Source organism: Colletes latitarsis, chromosome 13, assembly GCF_051014445.1.
Source record: "Colletes latitarsis isolate SP2378_abdomen chromosome 13, iyColLati1, whole genome shotgun sequence".
Lineage (NCBI taxonomy): Eukaryota > Metazoa > Arthropoda > Insecta > Hymenoptera > Colletidae > Colletes > Colletes latitarsis.
This window is the reverse complement of record NC_135146.1, coordinates 12,762,716-12,781,637: the sequence shown is the minus strand read 5'-3', so window position 1 is coordinate 12,781,637 and position 18,922 is coordinate 12,762,716. Positions and strand designations below refer to the sequence as shown.

The following is an 18,922-nucleotide window of genomic DNA, read 5'->3' as shown; positions in this document are numbered from 1 at the left end:
TTTGTTGACGAAAAAGAAAATTTTGAAATCTGCCTAAAAAAATTATTTTTAGCTAGGGGGATCTATAACAATAATTTTTGGTCAATAGACATACCCTCAAAATCCTACCCAGTTTCGAGAAAAAAATTCCTTACCGAAAATATAATTTCAAGCCAAAAATGCTTCATGCGAATCTTCAAAACACCATAACTTCTGAACGGATTGGACAATTTTAATATTCAAAAAGCCAAACGCCGCGTATTTTAGTGTAGAATACGTAGAAATTGTAAAAATATTCGAAAAGTTGTTCCTTGACCCCCTAAAATGAGAAAAATCCCATAAAAATGATAATATATTTATATATAAAATTGGAGATTTACACCTCGGGATGGTCCCTTATAAGATCGATGCAATTTCCCCCGGTTCCTATATACCGAATGATTTCGAAACATTTCTAAATTATTCGAGTGGAAAAGTCAGACAGTGGGGTATAAATCACCATTAAAATGGTAGAAATTTTTTGACATTATAAATGGCCGTGATTTAAATAAAACGAACCGGCATACGGGCACCTCGTTCGTCTTATAAATGAACCCCGAAACCGCGGACCCATCCTTTATCTTTTTTCGTTTCTCCCCGGTGCAAATTTGAGGAACTTGCTCCGCGAGAACGAGATGATGAAGATGCCACGGCGTTCTCTAACCAAGTCCTGTGGGAATTTCTATCTTCGCGACAGATTATTAATCATTTCGATGCTGCCAGAGGCCAACACCCAGAGGAACGCATTTAGAACTTTGGTGAATGAAATTTATACTGTCGTCTAGAATAACGTATAGGGAGCTAGTTAATTCGGATCGTGATTTCCATCTCGACGTGGAAACGACGAAAGTTTCGCGTTCATATTGTGTAGGTAGAAAACGGACTACTAACAAATCGATTTGACAAACAGCGTGGCTGTTTAGAACATACGGATTGGACCACAGTTTTACGACATAGTTTTCAATTAAAAGTTCATTGAGTTAATACTTTCAAAAATCGATCGACGAAGACTCGTATGTTCCACGATTTGAAAAACCACCCCCAATAATACCGGAAGTACCTCGCTATGTTTGTCAACAAACATGTTTACTTCTAAATCAATCATGAACCGTCAACAAGCATAATAGTTACGACCAATAGAAAGCTACTCTTGAGTTCTGAACTCGATTAGAATATTTTATGCAAAGTAACGATCGTTTTTGCGTGCAATTATTGTCTCCCAACTGTGGTAACCGAAGTTTAAGTCTCTCTTGTGGTATGTCCCGATGCTATTGATTCGCGAGCTCAAACGTTTATGTAAATTTCGAAATGGCAGACGTCTTCGATGCAAATAATTAGCTGCTACATTAAAGATGACTCGACGGAGGAATCGGAGAATTTTTGCGGTCGATGCAACATGCGTAATATCCCCGGCTTTTTCCTCTCGTTTAAAACTAAAGTCCATTTAGCGATCCATAATTAAGAGCGTTCCAATTACTCCGGACCACGCGATTGCTTCGCGAAAGTATGAATTACACGTCATAAAACACAGAACCCAATTTTCATTATCAGATACGCGGTGAGCATGATTCAACGAATGGAATATTTCCTCAAACCGCCGCAGTCCACCATCGATTCGACGGCTAATTTAAAAGTAGGCGCCTTTTTCGGAATTACAGAAACACAAAGCAAATTAATTTATAAAAATGCTTTTGCCAGCAGTACAATCATATTAGAAACATATCGATGCAATTGTTCGCCATTTTGAACAGAATATTTGCAAACACACTTAACGAGTATCGATCACGAGGAAAGCAGTGTTTCGAAATAATAATGCTTTTCATTCGACATAGAAATTGTTTAGGTTATTTAAAAAAAAAATTACAGACTGTCAATTTTACGGCCCTTTTTGTGATTTTTTTTTCTAATGATAGGCAGGCTGTTTTGTACTGAGACTTTGTAAATATATTTATTTGTCTTATAGGTATGTGCAGTATTTTTTTCATGGAAAAATATTAAAAATTGTGGGAATTATAACTTCTTATTCTTCAAGTTTCGAATTTCTATTTGTTAATCGTTCTTTTGTCTTTAGCGTATTAAAAAAAATGGTAAAACTCAATATTTTTCTCTAGTTCCAGTTATAAAGGCGTGTCTGCTGAATATTTTCTCCAAATTTGAAGTAAATCGGTCTGCCAGATCTTGAAATATCATGTACGCCAGTTTGAGTGTGTTTTTTTTTAAAGAAAAAGCTATAACTCTTGTAATTTTTAATATTTTTTGATGAAACAAATCCTGTACATACCTATAAGACAAATAAATATATCTGCAAAATGTCATTGCAGAACAACCTACCTGTCGTTAAAAAAAAAATCACAAAGAAATGACAGCCTGGACAGATTCTCCTTTAAGGAGGTATTAAATGCGTTTTTTTAAAGAAGAAGCTATAACTCTCGCAATTTTTAATATTTTTTGATGAAAAAAATCCTGTACATACCTATAAGAGGAATAAATATATCTGCAAAATGTCATTACAAAACAACCTACCTGTCGTTAAAAAAAAAAATCACAAAGGCCAAAGAAATTACGGACTGTCAATTTCACGGCCCTTTTTGTGATTTTTTTTTTCTAATGATAGGTAAGCTGTTTTGTACTGAGACTTTGTAGATATATTTATTTGTCTTATAGGTATGTATAGTATTTTTTTCATGGAAAAATATTAAAAATTGTGGGAATTATAACTTCTTATTTAATAGCTCTTTTGGGAAAGGTGCTCCAATGAAGAAATGGCGACGCTTCAAGTTTCGAATTTCTATTTGTTAATCATTGTCAAAAAAAATAGTAAAACTCAATATTGTTTTAAATCTCTAGTTCCAGATATAAAAGGTGTGTCTGCTGAATATTCTCTTAAATTAAACGACGATTAAAGGTTGTTTGTCGAGGACAGGTAAAGTGATAATTTTGAAGAACTGAACGACGAATCGTCGAGCAAAGCAGGCGTTAATTGGAAATAGAAATTCTTAAAATTAAAAGTGTGAAGTAATCCAGCAGTACAATCATATCAGAAACATATCGATACAATTGTTCGCCATTTTGAACAGAATATTTGCAAACACACTTAACGAGTATCGATCACGAGAAGAGCAGTGTTTCGAAATAATAATGCTTTTAATTCGACATAGAAATTGTTTAGCTTATTTCAAACGACAGGTAAAGTGATAATTTTGAAGAACTGGACGACGAATTGAGCAAAGCAGGTGTTAATAGGAAATAGAAATTCTTAAAATTAAAAGTATGAAGTAATCCAGAAGTACAATCATATCAGAAACATATCGATGCAATTGTTCGCCATTTTGAACAGAATATTTGCAAATAGACGTTACAAACTTTATTAACGAGTATCGATCACGGAAAAGCAGTGTTTCGAAATAATAATGCTTTCAATTCGACATAGAAATTGTTTAGCTTATTTCAAACGACAGGTAAAGTGGTAATTTTGAAGAACTGAACGACGAATCGAGCAAAGCAGGCGTTAATAGGAAATAGAAATTCTTAAAATTAAAAAGTAATCCAGCAGTACAATCATAGCAGAAACATATCGATGCAATTGTTCGCCATTTTGAACAGAATATTTGCAAATAGACGTTACAAACTTTATTAACGAGTATCGATCACGGGAAAAGCAGTGTTTCGAAATAATAATGCTTTTCATTCGACATAGAAATTGTTTAGCTTATTTCAAACGACAGGTAAAGTGGTAATTTTGAAGAACTGAACAACGAATCGAGCAAAGCAGGCGTTAATAGGAAATAGAAATTCTTAAAATTAAAAGTATGAAGTAATCCAGAAGTACAATCATATCAAAAACATATCGATACAATTGTTCGCCATTTTGAACAGAATATTTGCAAACACACTTAACGAGTATCGATCACGAGAAGGGCAGTGTTTCGAAATAATAATGCTTTTAATTCGACATAGAAATTAAGCTTATTTAGTTTAGCTTATTTCAAACGACAGGTAAAGTGATAATTTTGAAGAACTGAACGACGAATTGAGCAAAGCAGGCGTTAATAGGAAATAGAAATTCTTAAAATTAAAAAGTAATCCAGAAGTACAATCATAGCAGAAACATATCGATGCAATTGTTCGCCATTTTGAACAGAATATTTGCAAACACACTTAACGAGTATCGATCACGAGAAAAGCAGTGTTTCGAAATAATAATGCTTTTCATTCGACATAGAAATTAAGTTTATTTAGTTTAGCTTATTTCAAACGACAGGTAAAGTGATAATTTTGAAGAACTGAACGACGAATTGAGCAAAGCAGGCGTTAATAGGAAATAGAAATTCTTGAAGTTAAAAGTGTGAAGTAATCCGAGGTATAAACCCAGCCCAGGTACAAGCGTTAACAACATGCCGTAGGTGCAGTTTGCATGGGAGAATGTAAGTGTAAGCCGCTGCAGAGGGAAAATGAGACAGCTGATAGGTTGAGCCGACAAGGCTTACTGTCGCAGAACAGAAAAACATTTTTCCTCTTGGCAAAACCTCGGCTGCAAACCTCTCGAGTGCTACTCCTCTCAGTTAATGCCCGTGCTGGGTGCGTGTGCACGCTGCAACCAAAGGGTGGGGCGTGTGTTTCCGCGAATCAATATCGGACGTTATGGATGTTGTTTTTAGTCCCTTGGTAATACCATGCAAAAATCTTGACGTCTGAGAGCCGCGGCGCATAATCGAAGAAGCGCGCGAACCAACGTGACTCTAATCCCGGTGCTCTAAAACACCTACACAGCTCATTCCCAACGAGCTTCCCCATTTTATACAAATGTGTACAACGCGTACCCCCCCACAGCTTTCTTAAGATTTTTAATTTCGTCGATTTCACCGATGAATTTCCATAGCAATCTAAACGGTATCTCCAAACACACGTGACAATTGAGCTTCCTATTACTGTCTACGCTAATTTGAAATTCTGAACTAATTACTGCCGTTCGTTATCACCGTAAGCAATTGATACGTACATCAGGTCTCATCGTTTCGTAATTGTCAGTAAAAGTACATAACGTTGTCATTGAGTTATGGTTGTCATCGTGATGCGTAATAGCTCGTCGCATTTAGTAACAAGAAATTAATAATTAACTCGAGACCTTATTACGAAATAAACTATTGTTCAATTTTCTTCTGTTTTAGAATTTCTACGTAATTCTTAAATGGTAGTAATTGCACTCGTTAGAAGCAACAGCAACGATTTATGGAATCCACTAAAGATTAAAAACCCCATAAAGCACATGTGGCGCGAACATGGGTCATTAAGATGAAATATAGCTTATTACTATAAAGTTTCATCGTTCCTTTCTTATGAAAATGACGAACTACGGTGACATACTAAAAGAAACTGTTCATATAACGTGTGATTGATTTTAGGTAGCATTCATCGTCGCAAGTTTAAACGGGAATTCCAGAATTTCTAACTTATTTATTGAACGACATATGGGCACACGCGCGTTGTAAGTTGGTGCCAATTTAATATTTGGTAAAGAGAATAAAATAATAGCTGGAAAGTGGAGCGCGTATATTTTCCTACTTTGGCACTGATTTCGATCCTTTTTCCCCGGAAAAGAATTTTCATTACGTTTCTTGTCTTTGGTATAAAGTCTGCAAAAAAATAAAACGAAACTGAACGCGTGATTCTCGTACGTACGGAAAGAAAAACTGAAAATGGAGGGAAAAGGTGGAGTTGGTTCGTCTCGAAGAGTTCGTAAGACTAAAAGTAACGGTAAACCTGGCATTTTTAGCGCGCGGGATGTGGGTCGATAGATTGGTCGACTGACATTGAAATGCTTAAGGGTGGAAAAGCTGGTTAGTGTATTTTCTAAATCGGTTCGCTGGCGAAAGATCCGGAAAGTATGGCGGATGAGGCAAAACCTGCCAGTCTAACTTCGCAATCGTCTGTCGCGTGATTCGCGTGGTATGGGAACTTCCATTGTCCCGTAGCAACAAAGGGTCCTTTCAATTGAAGAGAACAGGTTGCGTTTTCCAGAGTTTTTCGTGAGTTCGTTGTAACATGACGCTATAAATCTCTGTCGTGATAGCTTCGCTTTCGTTTATAGCCTACAATAAATTACCCCTTTCGCTGTTCAACCCCCCAATCAACGAAATCTCGAAATGGAATTTGATTTACACGATATTACGTTCACGACAATCAACAAACGTCACATACGGAGCCAAAATAAGACGAAAATGAAGAATACCAATTCGTTGATGGAGGCTTCGTTATAAAGTTATTAACAATTAAATTAAAAAATTTCAAATCATACTAAAAAAATTATATTTAGTTACAGGGGTCAATTACAATTATTTTTGGTGAATACACATACCTCCGAAATCCTATCCACTTTCAAGAAAAAAATTCCAGAAGGTGTGAAATTTTTCGACAAAATTAAAAAATTTCAAATCATTCTAAAAAAATTATTCTCAGTTGAGGGGGTCAATTACAATCATTTTTGGTCATTACACATACCCCCGAAATCCTACTCACTTTCGAGGAAAAAATTCCTTACCGAAAATCTAATGTCTGACTATAGCGTCGATATGTTTCACTGAAATTTCATATAAATCTTTAAAACGTCATAACTCTTGAACGGATTGACGAATTTTAATGTTTAAAAAAGCAAACGACGCGTATTTTAGTATAGAATATGTAGAAATCGAAAAAATAATCGAAAAGTTGATCCTTGACCCCGCAAAATGAGAAAACCCCCCTAAAAATGGTTCAATCTTCAAACAGCCATAACTCCTACACTAGTGAATATATTTCAATGAAACTTTTTTCCGAAGTAGAGCTCATGAGTACTTACAAAAAAGTATTAAACAATATTTCCGTACAACGTCAACCAAATTTATTAAAAATGAAAAACCAGTTTCTAAGAAAAATCGACAGGGGTAGCTGTCTAAATTTTTCGACGAAGAAAAAACAATTTCAAATCGTTCTGAAAAAATTCTTTTCGGTTGTGAGGGTCAATTATAATCATTTTTGGTGAATAGGTATATCCCCGAAATCCTACTCATTTTTTAGAAAAAAAATCGAGAAGGTGTGAAATTTTTTGACGAAATTAAAATATTTCAAATCGTTCTGAAAAAAATATTCTTAGCTGTGGGGGTCAATTACAATCATTTTTGGTGGATAGACATACCCCCGAATTCCTACCCAGTTTCGAGAAAAAAATTCCTTACCGAAAATATAATTTGAGGCCAAGAAATGCTTCCCAGAAATTTCATGCGAATCTTTAAAACGCCATAACTTCTGAACGGATTGGAGGATTTTAATGTTACAAACGGCAAACAACGCGTATTTTGATGCAGAATATATAGAAATTCCAAAAATATCCGAAAAAGTATTCCTTAACCCCGTAAAATTGGAAAAACCCCTTAAAAGTGGTACAATTTTCAAACGGCCATAACTCTTACAATAGTGAATATATTTCGGTGAAACTTTTTTCTGAAGTAGAGCTCATGAGTACCTACAAAAAAGTATTAAACAATATTTCCGTACAACGTCAAATAAATTTATTAAAAATGAAAAACGAATTTCTAAGAAAAGTCGACAGGGGGTAGCTGCCTAAATTTTTCGCCGAAATTGAAAAGTTTCAAATCGTTCTGAAAAAATTATTTTTAGTTACGAAGGTCAATTGCAATCATTTTTGATGAATAGACATATTCCCGAAATCTTACCCTCCTTCTAGAAAAACCACTTAAAAATGGTCCAACATTCAAACAACCATAACTCCTACAATAATGAATGGATTGGATTGAAACTTTTTTCTGAAGTAGAGCTCATGGGTACCTTCAAAAAATTATTAAACAACTTTTCTGTAGGGCATCAAACAAAATTATTAAAAATGAAAAACGAATTTTTAAGAAAAATCGACAAGGGGGTAGGTGCTTAAATGTTTCGACGAAAAAAAAAAATTTCAAATCGTTCTGAAAAAAATATTGTTAGCTGTGGGGGTCAATTACAATAATTTTTGGTAAATAGACATACCCCCGAAATCTTGCGCATTTTCGAGAAAAAAATTCAGTACGACCGGAACTTTAAATGTTATTAACTATTTAACGAAGCTTCCATAGACAAATTAGTATTCTTGATTTTCGTCTTATTTTGGCCTCTAGAATCCCCTACTAAAATTTTTGGAGTGGCTGAACACCTCGTACGTATAACTACAAAAGTATTAGATCGTTGTAAACTTGAAAATATGTAAGTGGGAGGTGGGTGGGAGGACTCGAGGGTAAGAATGGAAGGTGACAGTGAGCTTGAGGTTGAGGACGGAAAAAAGATCGCGGAAGCGGAAACTTGTACGTTTGGCTGAAGAATCTAAGGGTTGTAAAGGGATAATACTGCTCTTTACGGCTGTGACGGGGTCGTTTGATATTTTATAACCAGCACAGGGCTTGATTAATTTGTTATTATGTCTATAAGTGATATCGCGTAAAAATTGCTACTTTTTATCGTGGTTGACACGCGGTCGTCTGTAGAAAAAGTCAACGCAAGATTAGATTTTTAGCGAGTTTTGTGGCTGAAAAATTTGGGAATGAAACAGCTTTGGAGCTGCAAACAGTTTTCTCTCTCGCGCGGAGTCGTTGAAGCTCGAACGTTGGAAGACAAAAGAATCGCCAAATGGTTTCCCTGTTGCAATACTCTGCACGTGGCCCTACTTGGCAGAGAAAGCACGTGTCAGCCGAGTTTACGTTCCCTATCTCTCCGACATAACTTTCGAAGTTTCGCTCTAGAATTATTCCACGGTCGGACTAGAATTTTTACTCTAGAATTACTTTGGAATCGCGTTAGTATCTTTCCCCCGGAATCGTTCGAAATATTTCACGCCAGAATCGCTCGGAACGTTAGGATACATAGAAAATTCCAAATAAAAATTATCGCGTCAGTTTGAAACGGTAAAGTTCGTTTCTTTAAATCGTCGCTTGCGATCGACTGGATGGAAGTGTTCGAAATGTAATTCGCGGGTATAGCGCTTCGAGTTGGCGCCATGTGCGCCGTTATATAATTTACGAATGGTTTCCCCGAAAACGTCGCGCTAACGTGTATAATACATCGTCTCGTCAATCATGATTACGACTAGCACGCTCGGTGACAGTGTAGCGTATAATGAAATCAGTCTCACTTCGCTTCGTTACAGGCTACGATTCGAATCGATATGCTGCCACGAGGAAACCGCATTTCACTTCTCGCGCGAGTGGTAAATGCATCGTTTTTTACTTTGGCCGAACGTAAATCGTTTGGGGGGGGAAAAAGACTTAATTTAAGGCGTTATTCGTTTAATGGCGGCGGTACGGAACCAGCCCTATTAGCGAGATATTACTCCACCGGTACACTTGCCGTACCTTTTTTACCATTCTGTAAATGTGTAACGCGGAAGAGCGGAAAAGATAAGGCTAAAAGGAATGTTAATACGACTGTACAGTATTTTCTCATGAAGAGTGTATTCGCCAAGGTAGAAGCTCGCACATTTCTTCTTTCACTCGGAAGATTATACCCGATAATAAGTCAGCCGATTTATCGCCATGCTTCGGTTGATATATCCCCTTGTAGGCGGCAGATTTCAGGGGTATCTTATCCGGGTACGGTTCGCGATCGTGAGTTATTTCCGGTCGGAGTGCGGAAAGGTTCTCCTGCACAACTGACCGAGCCGCTGCGTATTTTTCCATTTTAAGGTTTACGGCGACCGATGGCTGTTTCTCAATTATCTGGCCCGCAGGGATTCGTTGTACGTTCTACCGTGACTTTTCTACGCCGACAAAGCGACCCAGAGAAGAAATATTTCTCACGAACGGACAACAAGATTCTTTCTACCTATTTTTTGCCCCGAGCTTTGAAACTAAAGCATCAGATTTATCAGGGTAGTACGCGTACGTACAACCACCACCGGGGACGAATAGAATTCTCCGACTAAATACAACGCAATTCTTAACGAGACTCGCAACGATAATGCACTACGGGTTCAGTTTAAATATATTTACATTCAAATTGCATGCCTGATTACAATTTTATGCTAAATGCGAAGGTATTCTGTTGCGATTAATTGCGTTTTAATGGTTTTATTTAGCGTCGTGGAAAGATTTAGGACGAAATCACTGATAGAAAGTTTGCTGATCGTAGATAATCGATTTTATTATTTTTCTCGAAAATGCGCAGGATTTCGGGGGTAGGCCTATTCACCAAAAATGATTGTAATTGACCCCTACAGTTAACAGTATTTTTTTCAGAACGATTTGAAAATTTTTTTTTCGTCGAAAAATTTAGGCACCTACCGCCTGTCAATTTTTCTTTAAAATTCGTTTTTCATTTTTGATAATTTTATTTGACGCCCTACAGAAAAGTTGTCTAATACTTTTCTGTAAGTACCCATGAGCTCTACTTCAGAAAAAAGTTTCACTGAAATATATTCACTATTGTAAGAGTTATGGTCGTTTGAAAATTGTACCACTTTTATGGGGTTTTTCTAACTTTACGGGGTCAAATAACCACTTTTTCAATATTGTCAGAATTTCTACATATTCTACACTAAATTACGCGTCGTTTGCGTTTTTGAAAATTAAAATCCTTCGATCCGTTCAAAAGTTATGACATTTTAAAGATTCGCATGAATTTTTCTGTCCATAAATTACTACATTTTCGGTAAGGAATTTTTTTCTCGAAAGTGCGTAGGATTTCAGGGGTATGTATAATGACCAAAAATTATAGTAATTAACCCCCGCAACCGAAAATAATTTTTTCAAAACGATTTGAAATTTTTTTTTTCCGTCGAAAAACTTCACCTAATCGAATTTTTTTCTCGAAAACGCGTAGGAATTCGGGGATATATGTATTCACCAAAAATGATTGCAATTGACCCCCGCAAATGAAAATTATTTTTTCAAAATGATTTGACAAAATTTTTTGTCACCGAAAAATGTCCCCTGTCGATTTTTCTTTAAAATGCGTTTTTTATTTCTAATAAATTTGTTTGACTCTGTACGGAAATTTTGTTTAATACTTTTTTGTGGGTACCCATGAGCTCTACTTTAGAAAAAAGTTTCATTGAAATATATTCACTATCGTAGAAGTTATGGCTGTTTGAAATTTGGACCACTTTTATGGGGTTTTTCTAACTTTACGGGGTCAAGTAACCAGTTTTTCGATATTGTCAGAATTTCTACATATTCTACACTAAATTACGCGTCGTTTGCGTGTTTGAAAATTAAAATCCTTCAATCCGTTCAGAAGTTATGACGTTTTAAATATTCCCATGAAAATTCGGGCAGACATTTCTGGCCAAAAATTATATTTTCTTTAAGGAATTTTTTTCTCGAAACTGGGTAGGATTTCGAGGGTATGTCTATTCACCAAAAATTATTGTAATTAACCCCCGCAAATGAAGATAATTTTTTTAGAATGATTTGACAAAATTTTTTGTCACCGAAAAATTTAAGCACCTGCCCCCTGTTGATTTTTCTTAAACATTCGTTTTTCATTTTTGATAATTTTATTTGACGCCCTACAGAAATGTTGTCTAATACTTTTCTGTAGGTACCTATGACCTCTACTTCAGAAAAAAGTTTCATTGAAATATATTCACTATCGTAGAAGTTATGGCTGCTTGAAAATTGAACCATTTTTAGGGGGATTTTCTCATTTTAGGGGGTCAAGGAACAATTTTTCGAATATTCTTAGAATTTCTACATATTCTACACTAAAATACGCGTCGTTTGTGTTTTTGAACATTAAAATCCGTCAATCCGTTCAGAAGTTATGGTGTTTTAAAGATTTACATGAAATTTCAGTGAAACATATCGACGCTATGGTCAGACATTATATTTTCGGTAAGGAATTTTTTTCTCGTAAGTGCGTAGGATTTCGAGGGTATATGTAATGACCAAAAATTATAGTAATTAACCCCCGCAACCAAAAATAATTTTTCCAGAACGATTTTAAGTTTTTTAATTTAATTTTTAATATCTTTTTAACGAAGCCTCAGTCAAGAAATTGATATTCTTGATTTTCGTCTTATTTTGGCCCCTAGAATCTCCCATTAAAATTTTCCCCAGTCGTGGCCTCCGTATAATTGCATAGATGAATACGTGATTAAATTTCAAAGAGCAAATGAAATTCTAAATGAAATTTCAAGGGGCAATCGTTTACAGCAAGTTATGCACGTAGGGAGCAGTGGATTGAGGTATCAGATCTGAGATGGGTATCCACTGTTTGACCCGTTCAGATAGAATTCTAACAAAGGCAAACAGATAATCCGTAAGGTCGTTAGGAGCATTTGAGAATGGCCGCGTGTGCAGAATACATATCTTTATATGTATGGAAATTCCAATACAGAATGCAAATGAGGATGAGCCGGTATCACAATGAAATTCGAATTCCAATCGTCGTTTCAATTAAGTCAAAATTCAACCTACTCCAGCGTCGTATCAAAAATTACACGTATACTTGTATCGAATCCACTCCTGCAATTCAGTTTAATACATATCCTATCCGAATTAATACCAACGGTTGAGGAAAGAAGACTTAAAGGGCGATATGTCGACGCAGCTAGCACGTACGTAAAATCGAGACTCTTATTACACCTGGTATCGAAAACAGAATACTCTTCGTATAACTTTAATTGAATTTCCATCAAGGCGTCTAGCTAAAAAAAAAAAAGTTTCTCAAACTTCTCGATCAAAGTAGTTCCCCGAGAGGGGTGGGGACGTCTTTCGATTGTCGTTAGCGAGCGTTTCCCGAGCCACTTTTCACCGAAATGAATTTCTACGGCGCGAAATTACGGTCCCGATTGAAAAGTGTCGAACGCTGGATGGAGGAAAGTCGACAGGCGCAGGTCTTACCTTGAGGTAGGACGGTGAGCAAAAGGACTATTTGGAGACCGGCGCTGACCATACAAAGCTTTATTCGCATCTGCGGCAGAGCTCTCGTCTGGTTTGCCATGGCGAATGAATTTTGCAGACTAGTCCAGGTCGACATCTCGTATTCGCAAGGGGTCGACCACCCGATTTCGATCTCCTTCTCCTCCCCTATTCCGGACGATCCTTGTCCGTTGTTACGCGCGCACTGCACAATTCCGTGCCACTTCTAGCTGCGATCACCGTCTCGAACGTCACCAGAGAACTCTACGTAGCGCGCTCTTTCACTGATTAGAATCATGGCGCCAAGTGCCGGCAGAAGTACATTCTCGCGCGAATAGTTCGCCAGTCGCACCGCGCACTTATTAACCGATCATTCTACCCCTTACACGTCGCTACGACGATCTATCGATCGGTCTGTCCTCGTATCGACGCTCAAATTCTAGACCCGCGTCCGGCTGTTCCACGATTCGACCATGCTCGCGTTACAATCCTGAAAATAAGTTTCCACCCTCAATCTCAGACACACGAACTCGAACGTTTCGTGATATTTTTCTATTTAGACCGTGACGAAAACGAAAACAACCCTTCGTATCGTTATTACATTCTATGCAGCGGATTTAAATCTACGTGTTTCTCGATCGATACTTTTCAAGAGATTGCTTCTAAAATAAGTATTAAATAAGTCGTTTAATCGTTGGAGAATCAGTTAAATTGCTATGCTAGATTTGTGAAAACGTGAAAACAAATACAGGGTGTTCGGCCACCCCTGGGAAAAATTGTATGGGGGATTCTGGAGGCCAAAATAAGACGAAAATCAAGAATACCGATTTGTTGATGGAGGATTCATTAAAAAGTTATTAATGTTTGAAGTTCCGCCAGTACTGAATTTTTTTTTCGAAAATGAGGAGGATTTCGGGGGTATGTCTGTTCACCAAAAATTATTGTAATTGACCCCCACAGCTAACAATATTTTTTTCAGAACGATTTGAAATATTTTAATTTCGTCGAAAATTTCACACATTCTCGATTTTTTTTCTAAAAAGTGGGTAGGATTTCAAGAGTATGTCTAATGACCAAAAATGATTGTAATGGACCCCCGCAACCGAAAATAATTTTTTCAGAACGATTTGAAATTGTTTTTTCTTTGCCGAAAAATTTAGACAGCTACCCCTGTCGATTTTTCTTACAAACTGGTTTTTCATTTTTAATAAATTTGGTTGATGTTGTACGGAAATATTGTTTAATACTTTTTTGTAAGTACTCATGAGCTCTACTTCGGAAAAAAGTTTCATTGAAATATATTCACTAGTGTAGAAGTTATGGCTGTTTGAAAATTGGACCATTTTTAAGTGGTTTTTCTTATTTTTCGGGGTGTAGAATCAACTTTTCGAACATTTTTAGAATTTCTATATATTCTCTAGCAAAATACGCGTCGTTTGCTTTTTTAAACATTAAAATTCGTCAATCCGTTCAAGAGTTATGACGTTTTAAAGATTCGCATGAAATTTCAGTGAAACATATCGACGCTATAGTCAGACATTAGATTTTCAGTAAGGAATTTTTTCCTCGAAAGTGAGTAGGATTTCGGGGGTATGTGTAATGACCAAAAATGATTGTAATTGACCCCCTCAACCGAAAATAATTTTTTTTTGAACGATTTGCAAAATTCTTTTTTCATCGAAAAATTTCACACCTTCTCGAATTTTTTTCTAGAAAATGGGTAGGATTTCGAAGGTATGTCTATTGACCAAAAATAATTGTAATTGACCCCTGTAACTAAATATAATTTTTTTAGTATGATTTGAAATTTTTTAATTTAATTGTTAATAACTTTTTAGCGAAGCTTCAATCAACAAATTGATATTCTTGATTTTCGTCTTATTTTAGCCTCTAGAATCTCCAAAATTTTTCCCAGATGTGGCCAAACACTCTGCATATTCCGTATACGCGCAGCATTATTAGAATCATAATTTTCTAACGAAGTTAATAAATAAGTAAAGAAAATTAATAATTAACATCCACATTTTGATATTTATTATAAATACAAACCACGTGTATTTTAGTGTGGAATATGTAGAAATTCTAAAAATATTCGAAAAGTTGATCCTGGACCCCAAAGAATGAGAAAACCCCGATAAAAAATGGTCCGATTTTCAAACAGCAGTAACTCCTATAATAATGAATATATTTCAATCAAACTTTTTTCTGAAGTAGAGCCCATTGGTACCTACAAAAAAGTATTAGACAACTTTTCTGTAGACCATCAAATAAAATTATTAAAAATGAAAAATGAATGTTTAAGAAAAATCGACAGGGAGTAGGTGCCTAAATTTTTCAGCGAAATTAAAAAATTTCAAATCATTCTAAAAAAATTATTTTCAGTTGCAGGGGTCAATTGTAGTCATTTTTTATCAATACGTGTACCCCAGAAATCCTACGCACTTTCGAGAAAAAAATTCGAGAAAGTGTGAAATTCAACGAAATTAAAATATTTCAAATTCGTCTGGAAAAATTATTTTCAGTTGGTTACAATAATTCTTGGTGAACAGACATACCCCCGAAATCTCACCCACTTTCGAGAAAAAAATTCAGTGCGGAACTTTAAACGTTAATAACTTTTTAACGAAGCCTCGATTAAAAAATTGGTATTCTTAATTTTCGTCTTATTTTGGCCTCCAGAATCCCCCATTCAAATTTTCCCCAGGGGTGGCCGAACACCCTGTATGTATATGCAAAAAGAAAAGTGTCAGCCATGTGCTTGACACATACTACTAGCCGATTCGAACGGTTTCGCGATGCGTGACGTTGGCACGCATAACCGAGAAATTAAATTACGTTTTAATCGCGAGTCTCGCGTGATTTTCATTAACACTAGATTTACGGAAATAAATTTGACGGATGTCAGATTCCATATTTAAAATTGCAGAACGCGTAAATATTATTTTCTAACAATTTATGTTGAACTTGTTTGAATACACATTCTAATTAAAAGAAAAATCAAATTTAAGGTAACCGTCAACACGAAAGGTATCAATAAATATACGAGCGATCAATCTAGTGTTAAAAATATCGATTAACACTATATATAATTCGCTACGTTGACAGTTGCATTAAAATGCAATTTTTCTTTTAATTAGAGTATTTACATCAATTCAATTCAACATAAATAATATTTACGAGTCCTATAACGTTAAGTTTGGAACCTGAATGCGTCAAATTGACCACCGTAAACCTAGTTTCCTCGAAATAGTCTTTAAATAATTGCTAGAAAAATATCACGTGCCTCCACGAAATCAGATTGTCGTTTCAAAGATGTATCGATACCACTGAAAACATGAAATCTTCCTATGTCACGAAAATTACGAATGAAAATACAGCCAGTAAAGTAGCATCGCTAATAAAGTTTCATCAGGAGTGTTATTGGAATGGAAACGTCCTTTAATAAACCCGGAGAAGATTGGAAATTCAACTTTGCTAATTTAAATGATTAGAATATTCCCCAAGAATCTCGAAATTTGAAAATTCGATAGGGAAAGGATGTTAGCAAAAAGTCACATTTTCCAGTACGCGGAAAAGGTACATCGAGAAAGTTCCAATACTGATTTCTGCCTTGTCGATACGAACGTACTTATCAATTACACGGGAACTAGCAAGCGCGTTGTTTAGAAAAGTGATGTCATTCGAGGGAAATTCCCGTAGTTCTTCGGTATTTATCCGCCGAGCGGAGTCGTTCACTGGCACGGATAATACTCGTTTCGAATGTTTTCGCGTCGGGGTTCCACCGTAGAACGAAAGAGGATCGCGACAAAGGTTCGTCGACCCGCAACTTTCTGTACAAAGTGTTGGTCGGTTCCATAAACGAGTGGGAGACGAGTGATCGCGCTGGCAGCTCCGGATCGGACCTGGACGCAACGTAAACGATGGTTCCGGCACTGTCGTACGAAATCAGTTATGCTATCGCGATCCTTGGACGCACCGCGGGCCTGCGTTCGCAGCCTGATCGGCCGCGTGCATCGTCTTCTTCGTTCCACTGGTGTCCACTGTATCCTCCATCCTTTCGAGTATTAGCACCACCTTCCACCTCCTTCGCTGCCTCCTACTTCACCGGAGCGCAACACGGTGTTGCCCGTATCCAGGCAACTTGGCCAAGCGTGCTGCTCCTACCTTCTCTTTTACATCAAATGCTCCGCTCGCTGTCGGTGTTCTCGATCCCGTAGCTCCCGAGAGCATTATTGTTTATTCGACGGCACTGTTCCTCCCTGATCGCATCCTCGCCGCGACGAGGCCTCGAGATGCCTGCCAGCGGGGCCGATGGTTCATCACTGGGGAACACGTTCTCGCGTACGGGGCATCCGACGTCGCACGCACCGGCCGCTATCAGAAAAAGTCAAGCCGGTGTGGCACGTTTACCGAACGACGGTTACGAACGAACAGGGCTACGCTCGTTGAAGCACTATCACACACGCGGCTACGTTACGGTGTCTACAAGCAGGCGTACGAGACTCGCGGTAGACTGAGACAGCGGCCGAGAAGAAGGTGAAGCGGACAGAGGCGAGGCGTGTGCGCGGATAGAGCCAAAGGGGCAACAGCTAGGTAGATACAGAACCAGGGGGGTGAGCGAGACAGAGGCAGTGATTGAAAGAGAGAGAGAGAGAGAGAGCCAGAGTGTGTCAGAGGGCGAGTAACAGACAAAGATAGAGAAGAGGGGGAGAAAACCGCCTCGTTCTGTGATCGGGTATCCAAACGGAACTGAAAGTACCCTGAAATAGGAGGCGGTCGGGGGTCGTGTACGAGCTGCCGGTCGAGCTCTCGCGACTCGCAGCTACCGCCGCGATATAGGCGCGAGGAAGGCTCTCCGCGATGGGTACAACCTTCCCTCCGGCATCCCCTAACCATTCGCCACCCCTTCTCTGGCCGGAGCCCCTACCGCTCGCGTTCAGTCCCACCACGATTTCGCGGGAAGCTGCGGACTGGACCACCACGCAACTAGCGTCCTCCCCACTCCCGGTTCGGATACCAGCCGGGCGCCAGGGCGAGACAGAGAGGAACGATCAGAAGAGTAGGTGGCCTGGGGTGGAGGGCTCGAGGACACCATCCCCGAAGCCCACCCCACAGATCAATATTCTGCCCACCACCGTGTACCGGAGAACTCTCTCCCTTTCTTTCTCCTTCTCCGGGATGCTGGATCCTCGCCTCTCCCTCTCGACCGCCTTGCGAACCCCCATAGCTCGGCAACGTTGCCGCGCGACTTACAAGGTGTGCGTGCATCCCCTTCTCCACGCGAGGTGTATGGATTCATGCGTGGCCTCGGAACTACTTTTACATATGTACACGCGCCTATGTGTGCCCGTCCCGTAGCGACAGTCGCGACCGATGCTCAAGCACGATCCAACGGGAATTACTCGCCTAGGGTCGAGATCCTGAGCCCGACGCAGGATCGCCGTACCCCTGCTGCCCGCTAAACCGAACGCTTTAAGTAGAACGTACCGGGGTGACACGGTTCATGACCGATCGATCGATTTCGCACCTGTCTACATTCAACGTTAACCACGATACCGTTAACGAATTACCACCCACGTAGACGCTTCGACGCCCACGGTACCGTCCTTTGCGAATCCCGAGCCGACGCCTCGCCGATCCGACACCTTTCTCGGTAATTAATTTCCGTACAATAACGGAGGAACGTCGAATCCTACATACATACGTAACCTGGGTACTTGTTGCGCAGGAAACCATCCAGTACGAATCGAATTTAACGCGACACGCGACCTTCTACACGACGATAAAGTTTAAGTACGAGAGATATTAACGATCACCGATTCACGGGAGTACGAAATTATACCAATTTTTATTTATGAAATATTTTGTTGCATCGGCATTGCAGTGCCCCTGTTTACCGACGGCGGTAATTGAACGAGATAAACCTGCACGTCGTGAAGGCGCTTTTGTCAGAGTACTGGAATTAAATTTTTAGTTGAAAATTTTTATAAAAAAACCTGAGGAATCTATCGAAGTTTCGAACG

The 18,922-nt window shown here is 38.3% G+C and overlaps 1 protein-coding gene across 2 annotated transcripts in view; it reads right to left on the bottom strand.

The window, feature by feature from the left end:
* Positions 1 to 17,138, bottom strand: part of Nachralpha6 (nicotinic acetylcholine receptor alpha6) — a 325,848-nt gene extending 308,710 nt beyond the window's left edge. For both annotated transcript variants that reach the window (XM_076780529.1, XM_076780528.1), the window contains exons 1-2: positions 16,528 to 17,138; positions 12,882 to 13,389 (exon numbers count right to left, since the gene is read on the bottom strand). In XM_076780529.1, coding sequence (XP_076636644.1) covers positions 12,882 to 13,017 — 136 coding nt within the window. In that variant the 5' untranslated portion in view covers positions 13,018 to 13,389; positions 16,528 to 17,138. The remainder of the gene's footprint in view (positions 1 to 12,881; positions 13,390 to 16,527) is intronic.
* Between the last annotated feature and the right edge of the window lie 1,784 nt (positions 17,139 to 18,922).